General features: G+C 55.8%; 2 protein-coding genes across 11 annotated transcripts in view; both read right to left on the minus strand.

The window, feature by feature from the left end:
- Nucleotides 1-529: 529 nt before the first annotated feature.
- Nucleotides 530-4,227, minus strand: SLFNL1 (schlafen like 1). Its single transcript, XM_060004080.1, has 4 exons — nt 3,841-4,227; nt 1,549-2,058; nt 1,296-1,439; nt 530-652 (listed from the first exon to the last, which is right to left on the minus strand). The coding sequence occupies exons 1-4, from the start codon at nt 4,225-4,227 to the stop codon at nt 530-532; spliced, it is 1,164 nt and encodes a 387-aa protein (XP_059860063.1).
- Nucleotides 4,228-10,375: 6,148 nt separating this feature from the next.
- The window catches only part of SCMH1 (Scm polycomb group protein homolog 1), a 189,473-nt gene continuing 180,603 nt past the window's right edge, over nt 10,376-19,245 (minus strand). For all 10 annotated transcript variants that reach the window (XM_060020361.1, XM_060020371.1, XM_060020401.1 and 7 more), the window contains 2 exons: nt 12,539-12,669; nt 10,376-11,492 (listed from right to left, as the gene is read on the minus strand). In XM_060020361.1, the coding sequence (XP_059876344.1) occupies nt 11,367-11,492; nt 12,539-12,669 (257 nt within the window). In that variant the 3' untranslated portion in view covers nt 10,376-11,366. The remainder of the gene's footprint in view (nt 11,493-12,538; nt 12,670-19,245) is intronic.

A 19,245-nucleotide genomic window follows, 5' to 3' on the forward strand; every position in this document is an offset into this window, starting at 1 on the left:
CCAGCTGCATCCAACCAGCCAAGTGTTCTAGAAAGAACCATTCTTGCCTGGGGGCATGTGATTTATTACAGAGCTTTGACAGTCCCAAATCCCAGCAAGCCAGGGGTGGGTCTGCAGGGTGGCCTGTCCACCCTGTAACCGCAGTTATCAATGTACTTTGCCATCTGCAGAGGGGCTTTCCCAAGGTGACAAGTCCCTTTCTGGACCTGCCTAGCCAACGGGAGTCAGAGACCCAGAGGGACGGTCCCTTACAGCTCAGCCCAAGGAGAGCGCTGGCCAAGTTTTTACATGTTCTTTCTGAAAGTAAGTTGCCTTGGGGATCATGCTAAGCACAATTTCTCAGCTACACAGATCGGGGTCTGCTCAGGACTGACACCACGTGGGGACCAGCCCGTGTGAGCACACTGTTGTAGAAGGAGCCAGCAAGTGCAGAGCTCCCATCCACCTCTGAGCAGCCCAGACTGGTTTTACTGGGGGGACGTAGGGTCAGTAGGACAGCCCTGTGTGTTCCAGGTAGAGCGCTGGGCCCTCACAGGACGCAGCAGGTGCAGGAGATGGGCTTGTACCGCTGCAGCTGCTGCTGGAGCTGCTCCTTCTCGGCTGTCAGCACCCGCAGCCTCTCCTCCAGCTTGCTCAGCTCAGCCGTCCACTTCTGAGGGGACATCGGAGAAGCGTGCCTAAGCTGACATCATCTCAGAACCGGGGCTGAACTGGTGGAGGAAGGGAAGGCCCAGAGAGCCTGGGGGGCCTGCTTAAGGTCTCTGGGCACCGTACTGGCCCTGGTAGGTGGAGGAGCCAAGTCCCCTGACCAAGTCAGCCCTGGGGTCTCGGGGAGAGTCCTGCCAGCATCCCAGACGCTGGGGTGACCTGTCCTCCGCAGCCTGCACAAGTACTGGGGCGGGCTCAGGCTAGCAGCCCCCCCGCCATGTCCTTCTCCCTCTCTGTCAGCCCCTTGGCCTCTTCTGTTTTTCTGTCACCTATGTTTCTCTCTTGAAAAGGCTTTTCCTTGGGACTGTGTCCAAGTGCTGTGTCCAGCACTCACTGCCTCCCCGTCTTAAGGGCCTCCGCCCAAATGCAGTACGCAGCCCTCTGGTTTGTCTTAGAACTTCAACATTCCACTCTCCCGGCGGCCCCAGCTACACCGCAGAGGAGTACCGGAGGTAGCGGGGCTGTTGCAGTCCAGCCCCTGGGGAGCACCAGAGGAAACCTGACAGCTGCGAGCCTACCCAGTGGGTGGCCGAGGGACCCAGGGCCAGCGTGGCCCCTACCCTGCCTGCCTGGCCTGGGCCACTTACCTGCCTGCCCCACTCCTGGATGGCGCGTACGGACAGGGGGCCCTGGATGCTCCCGTCCCGCCGCAGGAACACCTCCCCCTGGTCCGTCTCGTAGAGCTGCGGCTGGGCCTGGGCCTTGGGGGCGTGCACGCTCAGGCGGATCACCTGGGGAAGGGCAACGGCAGCTCTGCGGGCGCTGCACCGGACGGTGTGCAGCCCCAATCCCGCCTCTCTGGCTCCGGGGCAGCCTGGGGGCGCTGGGTGCAGGGCTCACCTTGAGGGGGGTGCCGGTGGCAGAGGTGCTGACCACGGGGATGAAGGTGAGCTTGTAAGCGTCAGGGAAGACCTGGGGGTTGAAGCTCTGCAGGATGGAGTCCACCAGCAGGCGCACGCGGTCCTCGTCACGGTGGCTGCAGCGGATGCCCTGCACCAGGCCACTGTCCTCCACGCCCACCAGCAGGCTGCCGCCCTCGCTGTTGAGGAAGGCGCACACGTAGCGACGCAGGTGGTGCTTGAAGGCCTGGCTCAGGTACTCGCCGCCCCCCCTCTTGAACTCCACGTTGCGTGTCTCGCTGCCCAGGAAGGCGCCCTGGAAGAGGCGCTCCTGGCCCAGGATCTCTTGGTGCGCGATGGCGCTGTCTGAGCGCGTGCCACTGGGCCGGCCTGGGGAGTCCTGCCGTGGGGTAGGGGCCTGGGTAGGAAGGGGTCCGGCGAGCCAGGCCAGCCGGGGCCTGGAGCCCAGGATGGGGCTGGGGCTGGGGCTCGGGCTGCTGTCTTCCTTCTGCTGGGGTGGGGGATAAGAGCGGGGCATATGGGCCCAGGCAAGAGCCGGGAGCCCTGACCTTGGCGGCCAAAGGAGGGACAGGCAGCCAGAATCCCCCCGTCCACCTGCCCCATCCACCCAGGGCCCAGCCCACACGGGCGTCCTGACGCTCCTCCCAGGCAGAGGGGGCTAATTCTGCCCACCATCCCAAGGCCAATGCGGGAAACCCTGTTGGGTCAGGGGCTGGAACCAGCCAGTGCTCCCCTGAGGCTGCCCTCTGCCCAGGTGAACTATGGGATGCACATGGGTAGGAAGAACTGTCCTTCCCAGGTGGGACCTGGGACACCTGCAGCCATTCTTTTCCCACTTGGGTTACGGGTCGGCCTCTGAGGCGCAGGGTTGGATCATCCCAGGAGACACCTCGGCACCCTGAGGTCCCCTGTGACAGAGCTGCATGTCTGAATTGAGAGGTGCTCCCAGAGATGCCCTCTTCCTGATCTCCCTGAAAGCCTTGCTGAACCAGTCCTCCTGAATTTCCACTTTCCTCCGGCCCTCCTGAGTCCCTTTCACGGTTTCTGCTCTGTTCAAGGGCTCTGGGAGCAGCCTGCTCAGGGCCACTTCCCTGCTCTGGGCCTCACCATAGGACTCCCTGCCTCCAGGCTCTCCCCGTCCTATCCATCCTCTTCGCTGACCCCAGATGCAAGTCACACTGTCATTCCTCCCTTAAAACCCTTCCCTAGCTCCCTGCTGCCCTCCAGCCTCCAGAGGTGGCTTCCAGGGCTGGGAGCTCAGTGTGGGCTGGGGTGTAGTGATGAGAGGCACATCCCTACCAGCGCTGCAGCTCCCAGCGGAGACAAACTTAGCGGAGACTTGAGAAAACCACCAGCTATCATACAAACATGCCATCAGGCCACAGGTCTTGAAATGTAAGCCCGTTTAGCTGTTTAGCTCTGCAACAGTTTAAATGGCATGGAGTCTTCATCCCGAAGGAAAAGACAAACCAAGATCACCCATCCTGCGGAGTGACTACCACCGCCTCAAACGTGAGTTGACTCTTCCCTCCCACCCCCACAGAAGCCGACCTTCTGCTGCCTCTGCCTTGGTCTCACAGCCCTTGGTGGCCTGGCCCCTGCCCTCTGGCCTGGTTTTCTTCCTCAGTCCCCCGGCAGCCCGAGCTCCAGGGACAGCACCCGGCTTCCCACCCTGCAAATGCATCCATCCCCACCCTGTCCCCTCATATGCGCCACATCCCTCTGCTGGGGATGTCCTTCCCCAAGTGCCTGTCCCATTGCCTAAGCCCCAGCCTGGATTTCACTCCCTGGGGAATTTGTCCCCAGAGAGCAGGGAGGACCCTCTTGGGTCCTCCTCCAGCTCCAGGTCTGCCCCTTCTTGGCTCATAGAAGCTTGGCTCCCTGAGGGCAGGGTGGAGCCTCTACTCTCTGCAGTACTGCCCGGCAGAGCAGGTGTTGGTTTTTGCAACTGAACCGATGAGGTCGGCCAAGGAGAAAGCCAGGACCCTTGCGTATCCTCGTGCCTGGGCTGACCCGGCCCAGAGGCCGGATGCAGACGGGCCCAGGGAGGGTTCGATACTCGGGTCTTCCTTCATTGTGCTTCCAGGCTGGAGGCAAACTCTAAGGGTCAGTGTCCCTCCAGTGTCCCTCTGGGACCATAGTCATTTGAGTAGCAGCCCCCAAGTTTGCAGATTTGTCCCCAGTTTCTCCAAGGCACCCCTCACCCCCACCCAGCACAGGCCATTCACACCCAGGCCTGCCGCGAGTGAGGCTAGGGGAAAGCCTCGCTCACCTCTCTGCGGTTTGAGGGCTCCCGGCCCTCACCCAGCACCAGCTCCTTCCCAGGGGCCACCAGCTCCTGGATGACCTGGTGCTCCTCCAAGGCCGTGCGTAGGCGCCAGGGCAGGGAGGCCAGGGTGTCTTCGTGGGCGGCCACCTGCACCAGCGCGTAGGCCTTGCGTGGCTGCCTCACCACCTGGATGTGCTCCCGCGCCACCGGCAGCTCCAGCCGCTCCAGGGCGTCTCGCAGCAGGCAGGCGAGCACAGGCACTGAGAACTGGGGGTTCAGGTGGCCCACGTAGAGAACATGCCTGCTGGGAGCCGCCTTGGTACTTGAGTCCTCAGACACGGACTCTTCTGCGGGGAGCTCCTGCAGGGGCCGCTTGCCTGGGGGCTCCATGAGGGGCTCCTGCACCTGTGTCGCGGTGATCTCTTCCTGGAGGTCTCTGGAGGGGTCTCCCTCGGAGGGGCTTCTGGGATTCCTCACCGCTGGCCACTCCTCCTGGGGCCCTGGGCTCTCGGGTCAGCCCAGGGCCTCCCAGGGGACTCGGAGGGGCCAAGGCTCCCGGGAGGTTCACAGATTGGCGGGGGCTGGGTGGAGCCAGAGAGCGAGGGTGGGCAGAGGGCCGCCACCCGCCCAAAGCCTCGGACAGGAAAGAGGAGAGTCAGACAGGGCTGAGCCAGAGAACAGAGCATGTGGACCTGCCGCTCCATCCCACAGGAGGGAGGACTGCGAGCCTGTGCTCCCAGCGGGGCAGAGGGGACCGGAACTCAGGTCTCTGAGGCACGCCTCCCCCCATCCTTTCACTGGCCCCAGTGGGCCTGTCTTCCCTCACCAATCCACAGGCTGGGGCCTCCTAGATGCCTTCAGCGTTTCCTGCCCAGCCTCCAGGCACCAGAGACACCTTTTCAAGGGGCCTTTGGAGAAGCAGCCTTAACCCAGGGCTTTGAGGACTGGTTGCGGCCCCCCTGTGCTTCTCCTTGCCTGCTCTGAAGCCGGGGTGAGCCCAGCAGAGGTTCTGAAGGGGTCAGGCTGGGTCAGCGGGTTTTAGAGCGAGGTTCTTCTGCTTTGGGTACACTGCTGAAAGCTACGGCCCCTCCCCAGAACAATGGCCTTTGCATATATACGTACAGTTCGACGAGGCTCATCTAGACCAGATCCTCTGGTTTGGGTCCAGAGAGCAGAAGTGAGGAGGGGCGGAATGCGGGTCAGAGCTGGACCCTCGTGTATGTCGCCCACCACCTCCCGCTAGGCCAGGGGTCCTCACTCCTGAGCTGAGCACACATGTGTACACACCAGTCCCTCCACTCGCCCCCATACACTCAGCCTCCGGTGTGCGTGGCGGGTACCGCTGGCCTGCGTCTTTTCAGATTGGATACTTGAGGCAGTCAGGGCCTGGGGTCCACCACTGCTGTAGTGGGGACATTCAGGGCAAACGGGAATAGGAGGAATAGGGAGGCCTGTGACCCTCATGTCCTGACGGTTCCTGGGGGAGAGTGGGAGGTGCCAGCCCTCCGCTCCCACAGACCCCTGCCCCCTGCCCAGCAGCTCCCCAGGGTGCTTGGGGGCTTGGCTCAGGGAGGGGGAACCAGGGCTGTAGGAAGTGGGTGGGGCCTGTGCAGCCACCTCTGTGATCTCAGGAGAGTCAACAATGCTTCTAGGCTTGGCAAGTGAGCCAGGAGAAGTCCTCCCTACTCCCCACCCCAGTGTAAACGGACATCTCATGCAGCTTCGTGTGGGGCTTCTTCGGGGCAGCTCCTAGGATCCAGGGACTAAAGACATACTTCCTCCTTCTGTCAGGTCTCTCCGGGCCCTCCTGCCCACGCAGGTCCCCACCTCAGTCACCAATCCCAGGCTCCCCTGAGCACGGACAGGGCCCAGCTGCTCCCAGAATGGATCAGAACGCAGCCAGTTCCACGGCTCCCCTGACACCAGGCTCTTCTCTTTGCCAGAGATGGAGGTTGCTGTCCAGAAGAGCCCTGAGAAATAGGTCAGGCGCGGCCATGTCTTTTGAAGGACAGGGTTGTCACCTGCTGTTTGACCGGGGACCAGGACTCGGGTAATGCACAGCCTTTGTTAATGCAGAAATCTGTTCTTGGGTGGGTGGGGGCTTTGAAAGTGCTTTTCATGATGCAAATGTAGGTAGCACTTTCCCACACTGCTTCTGGAAGTCTCGATGGGGTGAGGGGACGGGGTGGTGGTGTCCAGAAGCGGATACTGCAGACTGGGGAAGCTGCTTGACAGCATGGAGAGAAGGCTGCCTCTTTCTCTGAGCAGCCGTTCTGAAGATGCTGATGAATTTGTTTCCCTGAGAGACTGAGGCAGAAGCTTGGGTGGGGAACTTGAGAAAGGACACTGTGGCGTGGAGGAAAGGAGGAGGCCCGAGGCCCCAGGTGGTGGCACTGAGGCTCGGGGGAGGGACCCAGCAGCCAGGGCTGACCCGCCTCTGCATCCACGGCCGAGAGTTACGGAATAACGGCTCTAATCTCTCCAGGCTTCCCCCTTTCTTTCAGGCCTCTCTGGACTCTGCCATCACGAGCTGCTCTCACAGTAACAAGTGGGGGCTGTGGCTGTCTTGGACGGTTAACTCGAGTCATGATGAGTTATGCAGAGACAGACAGCTGGCCGGGAGAGGCACCCTGACAGATGAGCACACACGTGGCTGTACCAGAGAACATAACGAACACGTGAACATAACATACTTCTCTAGGGGCCTCGCTATCAGGCAGCTGTTTGTCATGAAATTTCCCAAACTGATTTGAGTGCCAAATCTTTCCCCATTCTTGCTGGAAATCTCTTTAAACGATTGTATTACATATTTCCCTGGGCTCTGTTAACAGCCTTACGTGAGCTGAACATCAGTTCCACTTCTTTATTGGCGGGGGTAAAAATTGTCTTTCATTGTAAGCATTTACAAAATGATATTTCACATACTGAAACGCACCGCAGTGTAAACTGGGTTATTTACAGCATCTCAGGCTAACAGCTGGGTGATGGCGGACACGAGTTCAGCGTTGTGGAACAGCAGCCCCTTTTAGTCCTCTCACTGGATGTCTGTGACCTTACTGACAACCCCTACTTGGCACTGGAGGAAGAAAACCTCTTGAATTTAAAGTTAAGAATGAAAGGTGGGTGAGAACTGCTGCACAGCACAGGGAGATCAGCTCGGTGGTGGTTTGTGACCACCTAGAGGGGTGGGATAGGGAGGGGGGGAGGGAGGGAGACGCAAGAGGGAGCAGATATGGGGATATATGTATACGTATAGCTGATTCACTTTGTTATACAGTAGACACTAACACACCATTGTAAAGCAATTATACTCCAATAAGGATGTAAACAAATATATAAAGTAAAAGAATGAGAAAAAAAAAAGAATGCAAGGCGGGCCCGAAGATGAGGGGCAGAGGGAGGCTGGGATAGGACTCTTCTCACGTTACCTGGAGTGTCCACTTGGTGGCGCCTGTGGCTGCGATCCTCCACACCGTAGCAAGCATGGGTGTCTGCGCGAACCAACCAGGGACCCCAGCTGAGGGGCAGGGGACGGGGCAGGGGCGAGGGCTGAGCTCAGCCGTTAAGTGGGAGAGGACAGGCTGTCAGGAGAACAGACTGGAACTCAGGGGAAGAGTGGTGTGGACGCAGCCTTTGCCATCCGGGCCCCGGGACGCTCCTGCCTCAGTCTTGACTCCTCCCCTTGCCTACCAGCGGCTGCCTGTTGATTCCTGCCCATCCTTTGACAGGACCAGCCCAGCTGCCCACAGATATCTCGGGCCTGGTGTCTGTACCCTGGGACCTGCTGGCCGCTGGCCCCTGGCAGCATCCTCGGTGGCTTTGGTGTTGGAGGACAAGCACACACACACACAGTTCTCACGCTTGGCCTGGACGTTTCCAGCTGGGGAGTTTCCCTGATGGGATGGGGTGACGGGGCATTAAGGTAAGGAGGCTGCAAAAAAGCTGAGGGAAGACAGGGGCAGGAGGGAGCGTCTGGAGTCTCCTAGGCAAGACAGTTTTCCGCGCTTTCAACTTTATTTGTAAGACAAGGGGCAAGTCACCTGTGGCTCTTCTGAGGAGGGGTCGTGGCATCGGGCACGAGGGCAGAAACTGTGTCCACTTGGCCCACCGGTGACACAGCCCAGAGAAGGGTCTCTGGGTTGTTCCACAAAGATGCTGAAGAGGGTGCTGTGGACACTTCCGCTTAGGACTAACAGCCTGGGCAACAGAGACAGAGCGGAGCCCGGGGACACGGGCCACACAGCCGGCAGGTGGGGAGGGACCACAGGTGGGGACGGGGCAGAGAGGTTCCCCAAGGATTCAGCCCTGAGCGGAGCCTGCGCTCTTCTCTCCTGAAGTGCCTGGGTTTTTCCTTCCTGATGTTCCTCAGCACTGGAGTCAATGTCTCTCCTTGTCATGGCGATGAGGGTGGGCCCAGGAAGCTGCTGCCGGAGGCCTCTGTCCCCCAGTCCCACTTCCCCACACGCCTTCCCGCTTCGTGGGTGGCTGCCCTGTCGGGATCAGTGGTGTGGTCTCACCCACCGGACACCATTTCAGCTTCTTTGGATGACTCGGGTCACTATTAGAAGGCTTGGCTTTGTGAAACAGTTTCAGAAGTCGAGGTTTTGGGTTTTTTTTTTTGCTTGTTCTCTTAAATGACGTTCAGTTCTGACCCCAGAGGTTAGGGCAGCATGAGTGAAACGGTAACAAATCCTTTCCCCTTCTGCAGAATTTGACATCTGGTTACCCTTCTAGTTCTGTTCCCTTGGAAACCAGATAAAAATGGAATGTCAACCATTTCAAGGCAACAGTGCTTATGATAAAAATGACCCCTAACTGTAAATCACCTGGTCTAGGAGTGCTGTGCATGGACTGTAAATAGCCCTTCCTGCAGGGCTTCCCGAGCACAGGGACCCAGTAGGCACGTCCCTGACGGGGACCTGGAAGCTGTGCCTATGGCACTAGGGAGTTACTGGCTGCCCTGTGGCACGATGCTTCTAAACCAGGGTGAACCCCACTTCTCCCTAACATGTCTTATCCCCTTGCACCTGAGCTGTCACCTGGGCAACAAGGAATGGTCGTGGATGACTGTGGGCTCTGCAAGGACTGCTCCACCGGAAAGGCCTGCTTCATGCTGGCAGGGTGTCTGGTCTGTCTGCAGCGTGAGCGCCACCCCCAGTGTAGCCTGTGGGAGTCGAGTCTGCATGGTTAGCAGGACCCAAGACAAAGGCTGCCTGGTGGGTGTGGCAGGCAGTATGCTGTCTCGCACCCCTCATTAGCTGTGGAGTTTGGGGCAAGTATTATAACTTCACCTCTCTAAGCTTTAGTTTCCTCATCTTTAAAATGGGGGAACATGGTGGTTATCTCTGAGAGCTGTAAGTGAGGTTTAAGCGAGCTAACGTCCACAAACGACTTAGCACCAAGAAGCCCTTGAGTGTTCCCTGGAAAGGTGAGCGTGCCTGCTGACGAGGGACAGGGTGGGTGGGAGCCATTTTGCTCCACAAGCCCGGCCGGGCAGCACACCTGGCCTGCCTGCATACGCTGGTGTCACCTTCACATCCAGAAGTTTGTCGCCAGGGTCCAATAAGGCCCCCTTTGGGAGTACCCTGAATAAACAGCACAGCTCACGGGACACAGGTCCAGGAGTCTGTGGAAAATGGGCTGCTTCTAGTTCGGCAGCCCCGACCCTGACTGCTTCACGGGGCCCATGATTAGAACCTCACAGTGGCCGAGTGGAAAACACCACGTTGGAACTAGTCGCTGGTGAGGGCTGGTAGGATCCTCAGCGGTCTCCTCGTCGAACCCCCTCATAGCCAGACGGGCCCACAGGAGGGAACTGACCCACCTGAAGCATCACATACAGTAGCTGCGCTGGCTGGAACCTCGGCCCTAGCCTTGGAGTCCGATTCCTGGGCTTTAAATGCCTACTTTGGCAGTTCCTGGCTATTCGATCAGAGCTTAAGTTTCCTCATCTATAAAGTGGGTCTGTTGTGAAGATTATATGAGATCATTCTAATTCAGATGGCGCAGCTGGTGGGGCACACAGCGATGTGTTAGTCATCATCAGGTTACACTGCACTGTGCTGCTGCCCCACACCTTCTCCTCCTGGGGCCCTTTATAAACAGGGAAGTGAGGTTCTGGACTGGAGCACTGGCCCCTGGATGGCGCAGGAGGTGCCCTGCAGGCTGGCCTGCATCTCTCCTCACCCCTGCCACTGAGGCTCCTTGGAGCTGTTGACCCGAATACTGCCCTTCCTGCTCGGCCTTCCTGTGGCTGCTTCCTCCACACTGCTGTCTGGCTGCACCAGAGCACAAAGCCCTTTGAGGGCAGAGAATGGACCTCATACCGTCTCCCCAGGGGCTACGCCATGCTGGGGCCCCAGTGGGCACGTGGCAGACAGCCTGTTCTCTAGGGATTGCTGGAGTCACGAGAACTCAGGGAGCATCTTGTCCAAGTTTCCTCATAGATAAAAACGAGGAGCAAAGACCAAGACAAGGGGAGTGGCCTGCCCTTCGGAGGCACGCTGATTATGTTGACTGATTACAAAGACACTGGCATCTATATTTTTTATTTATAAACAAATTGACATAAAATAAGTCCAGATGGCAGCGGGGGCAGCTGTGCTGCTGACTTGCTTACAAAGGAAGCATGTGGACAGTGGAGTGGGTACAACCAGACTCCAGCCTAGAGACCCCTTTCTCCCATCCATCTCAGGGCCTTCTTGGCTTAAAATCATTGGGCCCAACCTTCTTCAGCAGAAATTCTGGCCAGGGCAAGGGAGCTGCGGTGGGGACAGTGCAGGGCAGGGACTCCCATTCCCACAGATGAGGCCGAGGCTGCAGAGGGCCCAGCGGAGGAAGAGAGGCAAGGGGACAGGGACCCTAGGTAATGTCCTCTGAAAAGGGGCCACACCGCTCTGGAGAGGGCCTGTCTGGGGCCAGGGCAGGGCAGTCTCCCTCCTCCTGAAACCCAGTGTCTGGAGCGAGAGGGGTGTGAACTGGAGGGCTTGCCCAAGTGCCAGAAACAATAAATTAATAAGAAAAGATCTTTTCTTAAAAAAGGTAGAGGTCTGCACCATGAGTTTGGAGTCCGCGGATCTCGTGAGAAGAAGGCAGGAGCCATGGGGTAATGGGGAGCCACACCAGGCCCAGCGGGTGGTGAGGGGACCGGGCACGAGTGTCACTTCAGGGCCCCGTCTTCCGAGGCCTCAGGGGTCAGCCCCTTCCTCCATCACTTGGAAGGCGTTCAGTCTAAATTCCTGGGGAGAGGCCGGCCAGGCCTGAGCAATAAATACAGGAGAACTCAGAGCCGAGGCAGGGCTGAGGGGAAGAGCAGTGGCAACCCTGGGCCCCATGCCCGTCTCGGCCCTTCATGGAAGGACATACCATGGCAGGAGGGGCAGTGCTGGCAGCTCCACACAGCCTCCTGGAGTCCTGAGGCAGCCTCGGACCCCACTGAGGTACCCAGGAGGGGGCCGATGGCCCTCCTTCCTGGGAGAAGGATGGCCCCTCTGCTCGATCCCTCGGTTGTCTAGGCTGCGTCTCCCTGTTCAGAACTTGCCCTGCTTCAGCCGGTCAATGTGGTAGGAGAGCTTGAGTGCAGGCCCCAGCTTCAGACCCATGTACTTCATCATCATGTCACTGCGCAGCAGAAGCAGGGCCTTGCCATCGATCTCCTGCGGGGATAGAGGGAGGCGTCATCAGACCTGGGTGGTCTGACCACCCCAGGTCCTGATTAAAGGCCACCCGGGGAGATGCCAGCCACGTGGCAGTGAACCTGCTGCGATGCTACAGCCTACCTGTTCTCCCCAGCTTCTGTCTCCAGCCACCCCTCCCCAGCGTCTACTACTGACCACCCCCACCCCCCGCCAGGTTAAGCTCTTCACACACGTTTATAGGAATCTCCTTTCTCTGCTGCCCGAGAGGCAGTCTCCCCGGATCCCAAACCTCTGAGGTCAGCTCAATTCTGTCTCCTCCCAGGCGGCCTCCCCAGTCAGTGTACTTGTCACTCATCACGGACTATTTCTGTATCGCCCCTCAAGGGCTATCGGGTGAGTCACCTTCCTTCCTGAGCAGCAGGGACCCCTCCGTGTGAGCCAGGCACAGAGCAGGCACTCGCTGAGCAGCTGTGAGACCTTCAGGCCTGACCTAAGAGCACCCTCCAAACCCACCTGGCCTGAAGGAGTGACCAGTGACAGTGCCCCAAGCACAGGACAGCACCAGGCGGCAGGGGCTACAGGGAAGTGGGCTTGAGCCCCAGATGAGGAGTATGGTCACTGCAGGGGGGTCAGCAGCAGCCCCTGGCCACAGGGCCAAATGGCCACTTGAAGAGATGGAGGAGGCTCAGAGTGGAGAAAGTAGAGAACGGGGTTCTGATGAGGTAGGAGAGTTGGGGGCCACCTGGCAAGAGACTCTTTAACTTGGCCTTAGGCCACAGCAGGTAGCTAGGAGAGCAAGTGCTCCTAGGAGAGGACAGTCCTGTCCCTGGGACCCAGTAGGAGTGTGGCTGAATCAGATCCTACACTAAAGGAGTGAGCTGAATTCAGTGCCCAGGGAGGGCTGTTTGGGACCCAAGATTCTGTCTCTAAGTTTGTATGGTGTCACCTGTGCTCAGTTTCAAGGAACCTAGAACAAGTATATAGCTCGTGCCCCTTTAAGAGTCTATAAGTTGTAGAAGCAGGACTCCCAGCGGACACAGGAGAGGTCAGGCAGGGGCACCTACGTGTTTGCGAAAGAGGTCAGCGTGGGGTCCAAGCTGAGGATCAGCTTCCCGGACAAACTGCATCACGTCCTCGACTGTCCACGAGGAGGGGTCCCGGCCACTCTGTCGAGAGGCATCCCGGCGATCCGACCCTGCAGGACAGGAGGACACCTGCATAACGGGCGGGGACTGGTCTGTAACTCCCCAGCACGCTCCTTGGCCTGTCCCAATGGCCCTGTGTGACCACTGAGGCTCAGCAGTGCCAGAGCAGGGGAACCAGAGGCAACCGGGGGAGGGAAGGGTTTTCAACAAAGGGACCAAAGGCCTGAGACCCTCTTCACTCAAATCTTAAGGGTAGGTCTGATTCTGGAAATGGTTTTTAAACTGAGGTTGTGATTCTGCCTGGACCTGAATCAGGGGTAGCAGTGAAGTAAGGGGATGACCTGGATTGGGGGCGGGCGTGGAGGAGCTGGCAGGTGAGGCTGCTTTTGCTTTGGCTCTGGGGACCATTTCTAGAGAGACCTCGGGAGCTGGGTTAGATTATAGCCAAGTCCTTGGGGCCCAGGAAGGGAAAAATAGTGATGGATGGTAATACCCAGTGCCTCCTCCAAGGCTGTAGCAAAGTCAGCCAAACACTTGGAGGCAGAACAGTTTTGCCTTGGCTGCCAGGAATCTCAATGTTAATTTACTGGTCTGCTTAGAGCTTTTATCTCAATCTTGGCTCAAAAACAGCCCCTCCCATTTCCCCTGTGGGATCTGAGCTCTCTGTATGATCATCACCGGCACAGATCTCTGGCATGCTTCATCCCCTCTGCCTGGAATGTGCCCCCTTCTCTCCCTTCAATTTCTCCTTTTTTTTTTTCTGGCAAACTCTGACTTAGCTAAGCAAGGGTCGCCTTCAAGGATCAGCTCCTTTATGAAACTTTTCCTGTCTAATCCTGAAATAATTGGTCTCACAAAGCATTTCATGGATCTCTTGGTTACAGCTCAATCTCTAGACACTTTCCCCCATCACATCACTCTAATAATCTTTTCTCCCTAAGGCAGTCAAAACAACCTTTAAAAAGTAATTGGATTGGGCTTCCCTGGTGGCGCAGTGGTTGAGAGTCTGCCTGCCGATGCAGGGGACACGGGTTCGTGCCCCGGTCCGGGAGGATCCCACATGCCGCGGAGCGACTGGGCCCATGAGCCATGGCCGCTGAGCCTGCGCGTCTGGAGCCTGTGCTCCGCAACGGGAGAGGCCACAACAGTAAGAGGCCCGTGTACCGCAAAAAAAAAAAAAAAAAAAAGTAATTGGATCATGTCAATAAATGCAATGGCCTCGAAATGCGTACCTGAAATAAAGTCGAACCCCTTACCATGGTCTAGAAGGTATCCCATCATCTGGCCCTTTCTATCTCCTCTCCCCCTTCCCCCCATCCTTTACTCACCAAGCTCCAGACACTCTGGCTTTCTTTCTGCCTCCTGAATAAGCCATGCTTTTATTCTTTGACCCAGACACACAATTTCCTCTGTCTAAAATTGTCTTTTCCCCACATCTTTGCACACCTGATTCCTTCTCAACATTTGGGTTTCATCTCAAATATTGATTCCTCTGAGAGGCCTTCCCTGATATCCTAATAAAAGTACTCAGTCCCCACATAATCACTCTCAATCCAGTTACTCTAGTTTCCTCCACCCCCAGCACATATCACAACCTACAGTAATTCCATGCATTTATGTTTACCTGTCTTCTCCTATTCCCTGCTATGTCCTTGTGATACTCTGATTAATAAGAAGAAACGTATGTATTTGTCTTCATCCCCTTTTCTGGCACAGAACTCCTAAAACTCTAGGAATTTCCTAAGTGGTCCGAGAAATAAAGGTGTCTTTTGCTAATCATAGCAAGTCCCTTTTATCCACACCTGGGTATGTTAATGAGGTGACTTTTAGAAAGCCCCTAAGGATGGGGGCCGGTTGCCAGAGGGACCAACCAGGTGACTAGAGGGTGGGAACTTTCCCCCCAACCTCTGGGGAAGGGAGAGGGGCTAGAGATTGAGTTCAATCACCAACGGCCAACGAAATAAGCAACCTTGCCTATATAATGAAGTCGCCATAAAAGCCCATAAAAGCCCAAAGGACAGGGCTTCAGAGAGCTTCTGGGTTGGTGAATGTGTGGAGGTCCTGGGCAAGCAGTGTACCCAGGAAGGGCACGGAAGCTCCACACCCCTTCCCCCACACCTTCCTCTGCGCATCTCTTCTATTGGGCTGTTCCTGGATTGCATCCTTTTAATAAAAAACTGGTAATCTAGCAAGTAAACAGTTTTCCTGAGCTCTGTGAGATGCTCTAGCAGGTTAATCAAACCCATGGAAGGGATCACAGGAACCTCGAATTTAGAGCCAGTCAGTCAGAAGCACAGGTAACAATGTAGACTTTGAACTGGCAGCTGAAGTCTGTGTGTGGGGGGGTCAGTCTTGTGGGACGGAGCCCTTATCCTGTGGGATCTGACGCTTCCTCCAGGAAGCTCGTGTCAGAACTGAGTAAAACTGCAGGAGGCCCAGCTGGCATCGCAGAATTGCTTGGTGTGTGGAAACCCAAACGTCTGCGGGGGAAGTGAAGCAGTGCTGAACAGAGTGCTGAGCAGAGTACTGAACGTAGGGAGACAGGCAGGAGGAGAGTGTCTTCCTTTCACAGCACATGAAAGAGTGCCTGCCCTGCCACAGCAGACGTTCAAGCACGTTTGCTAAATGAATGAATGATCCTACGTCATAGTTCCATGTATATTTTTCTGTCTCCCCGCCAGCCTAGGTCTGTCTTGAGGCAGGGACCCTGCCTTGCTCGTGTCAGTATCCTCACCACCCAGGAGATGCCCAGTCAGCAGCCAACTGTCAGAGGTGAAACACCAGTGAAAGTAGAAAGGCCCTACTCTTCAACCATGTCTTGCAAAGGCTAAAGATCTTCTCTCATATCCCTTCATTCCGGGTCCCAGGTCTGAAAGTCGAAGCACACTTGGCTTGGCGCCCCTCCTGCTCCCTGGGGAAGAGACTGGAACATATTACCTCTCAAGCTTGTAGCTGGGCACTGACCAGACCGGAGAGAAGTGTGCTGGAGCAAGCAGGGTGATTAGCGCCATAGAAATTCCGAAGGCTTTTTAGAGGGGTGGTAGACAGGGAGCTGGAGAGGGCTGTGTGAGCCAGCCACTTCTCCCTGCCCTGAAAGTCCACTGCGATGCTGAGACAGAAACCAACCGCACAGATGATGGAGAGCAGGGAGCAGATACTACACATGAATATGTCCATCTTAGCTTCTTGGACCATCTTAGCGAATTCCTCTACCCAGGGGAGCTAGGAGTCACACACACACACACACACACACACACACACACACGCACGCACGCACGCACGCACACACACACACACACACACACACACTTATATAATGATATTATAAATACACACACATATTTACTCATATATAATACTATTATATATATTTACATGTTTGTCTGTTAGCCTACTCCATTAGAACATACACTCCATGAGGGCAGAGGCAGGAAGTTGCTAATTTATACAGTGGTCAGGAGAGCATCTCTGAGATGACATTTGAGCAGAGACCTTGAGCAGAAGACTGATTGCCATGTTTAAGGGTTAGCATGGAGGCCAGTGTGCTGGAGCAGAGTGAGTGAAGAGAACATGGCAGGAAATAACATCTGAGAGTATGTATGTATGTGGTGGGGCGGGACGAGTGGCAGGGCACATCACAGAGGACCTTGTAAGCCACTGACAAACCACTGGCTTTTCTGAAGGCTGGTTTTGAGCAGAGGAGTAACACGAACCAACTTATACTCTGAGCCTGTGTTGATAACAGTCGTTAGGGGGGCAAGGACAGAAGCAAGGGAGACCAGTTGAAAAGGAGGCTGATATAATAGTCCAGGCAAGAGACGACTGGGATGCACCGAATGTGGCGGAGAGTGGCCTGATACATCCACAACTCCCAGCATCGTCAGCTCATTTGACCCTTAAAACAGTTTTTTTTTTTTTTTTTGCGGTACGCGGGCCTCTCACTGCTGTGGCCTCTCCCGTTGTGGAGCACAGGCTCTGGACACGCAGGCTCAGCAGCCATGGCTCACGGGCCTAGCCGCTCCGCTGCATGTGGGATCTTCCCGGACCGGGGCACAAACCCGTGTCCCCTGCATCGGCAGGTGGACTCTCAACCACTGCGCCACGAGGGAAGCCCTAAAACAGCTTTTGAAGGAAGTATCATCATCTTTAGTTTAGCGATGAGGCAACTGAGGCCCAGAGAAGTGAAGTGACTTGCCCAGGACCACACAGCTAGGAAGGAGAGAAGTTAGTGCCCTGTCTCTGTCTTTTCCTATGCCCGTTCCTGCAGACAGACTATACCAGGGGTCTCTCTCTCCACCCAATGGGTACAGCTGGTGGTCACTCTTCATGCAAGGCAGAGTGTCTCAGTCTGAGGATGACTAAGGAAGGTGGGGCGCATCCACAAGAGGCCAGACTGACAAACTGAGGCCCGACCATATGGATCAATGAAATAAGGGAGGGCACAGACTTGTCATCTAAATTCTTCGAGAGAAACAATTCTAGGGCCAACCAAAGAGAATCCTCTCATAGCTTTATGAGGATCTTCAGGGTCAAGAGAGATTCAGACTGTGACTTGGCCAACAGACTCCCAGTGTATCCCAAGGGAAGAGCGGAGATGCCTGGGAGACAACAGTGGCATCTGAGGCCAGTGCTGTGCGAGGCAGCCTATCAGTGTGATGTCACGTACGTGTGGAATCTAAAATATGGCACAGATGAGCCCGTCTACAAAACAGAAACAGACTCACACACATAGAGATCACACTTGTGGTTGCGAGGGGAGGGGGCGGGGGAGGGAAGGACTGGGAGTTTGGGACTAGCAGACGCCAACTATTATATATGTCAGTAGGGTTGGATAAACAACAAGGTCCTACTGTAGAGCACAGGGAACTCTATTCAATATCCTGGGATAAACCATAACGGGAAAGAGTATATTAAAAAAGAATGCCCATATGTGTATAACTGAGTCACTCTGCTGTGCAGCAGAGACCGGCACTACATTGTAAATCAACTGCACTTCAATAAAAAAAATAATAAAGTTAAAAAAAAGGGAAGCACTCCTAACAGAAACAGGGCTTTGGGGAAGAGAACACTAATAGTAACCCCCTCATACCTCGGGAATGATTTAGTTTCCAAAATGACCCCATATCCCTGCTTCCATTTGATCCATTTAACACGCCTGAGAAAAGAGCAGGTCAGTATCACCACCTCCACTTTGTGTATGGGGAGCACGAAGACCTGAGAGCTGAGGTGACTTAAGTCTCAAGGCAGGGCACCAACCCTCCGCCCTGCCTCTACTTCAGAGCTCCTTACGCTGCTCCATGTGGGGCCTTGCTGGGGTTAGGGTCGGGAGGGGCATCCCAGGCTTCTCTCCCTGTCTCGGCCTTCCTGAGAACCCCCTCTGCCACTGCAGGCCTTGCTTACTGGCGTCGTCTTATTCTTTCACACCTCATCCATCCCTGGACTGGGGGAGGCCACAGTGGGTGTGGAAATGGCATTCTCCTGTCTCCCCACTGCTGCTTTTAGACCATCTTCCGACGGAAGCTCGTGTTCTTCACAAGCCAGACATGTACCGACCGTCTGCCCTTCCGGATCACTTTCATCTGTAGATCTCTGGGTTTCTGCTCTTTGTTAAATGAAGACTTTTGGGTACTTAACTCACTACCTTCTGTTCCACCCCAATTCCTGCCATAATCCTCAGAGGCAATCCATTCAACTGCTGCCTTGCTTCCAGAGACTTTCATCTCTACTATACTTCAAATGCTTACTGCCAAGGTTACTGTCTTGTTCTTGCATCTCTTGGAACAAATCCACTTAGGAATTTTAAACATCCCCCTCTCTGACCCCAACATCCCACCTTTTCAGCTCTCTTGGGACCTATGTCCCCATAACCATTATGTCACAAAGACCCTTTTAGCACATCAAACTTATAGTCTCCCCATCCTTCAGCCTTCTCTCAGCCTTGCTTCTTCCCCACCCTGCCCAGATCCAGTGTTGATGATCTAAACTAAACTCCTCTTCTCCACTGAGTACCTGCTCCCCCGCTCCCCGCCCCCTCCTGCTCTGCTAGCTCAACATAAAAACTTACCTCTCAAACTGTCTTTTTTCACCCCACATCTAGGTTTCTAAGAACCACACCAGAAAACCATAGCTCTTGTAAACTGGCAAACTAGCCTCCAAGCTCCAAGCATCGCTGGACCTTCATGTTTCCTGCAAACCATCCCCTCCTCCTTGACCCATTTCCTCCTGTCTTCTTTATGGCTGGTCCAATCTCCTGGCACTCTGGAGCCCTTCCCTACTCAGCCCTCTCTCCATTCCCTCATGGCCACAGCCAATTTTCCCTCCAGTCTCAGGGAGCAAGGTGTGCCTCCTTCTGTCTTAAGACTGGTCCCTAATCCTTTCTACCACCCACAAGGCCTTACTTTCTCCTCTTTCCTATATTCTGAATTTCTTCTTCTTGGAAGGCTCAAGTTGTCTGCTGATACACATGCCCAGCGTGCACCCACTCTAGAAGACCTTCTTTTGAAGGTCACCTCCTTTTTTCTCATCAAACTCTCCTTGCTATCCCCACCCACGGCAATCTGCCCTCGCCACCCTCCAGCACCACTGAAGCTGCTCTTACTAAGATCACCAGTTACTCACTAATCACC

Source organism: Delphinus delphis, chromosome 1 (genome assembly GCF_949987515.2).
Source record: "Delphinus delphis chromosome 1, mDelDel1.2, whole genome shotgun sequence".
NCBI lineage: Eukaryota > Metazoa > Chordata > Mammalia > Artiodactyla > Delphinidae > Delphinus > Delphinus delphis.

Coding starts and splice junctions, on each gene's coding strand:
- SLFNL1 (XM_060004080.1), bottom strand. CDS start 4,227: ATGGAGCCCCCAGGCAAGCGGCCCCTGCAGGAGCTCCCCGCAGAAGAG. Junction 1,440..1,548: donor CCACCGGCACCCCCCTCAAG/GTGAGCCCTGCA, acceptor GCCCTTCCCCAG/GTGATCCGCCTGAGCGTGCA. Junction 653..1,295: donor TCCAGGAGTGGGGCAGGCAG/GTAAGTGGCCCA, acceptor ATGTCCCCTCAG/AAGTGGACGGCTGAGCTGAG.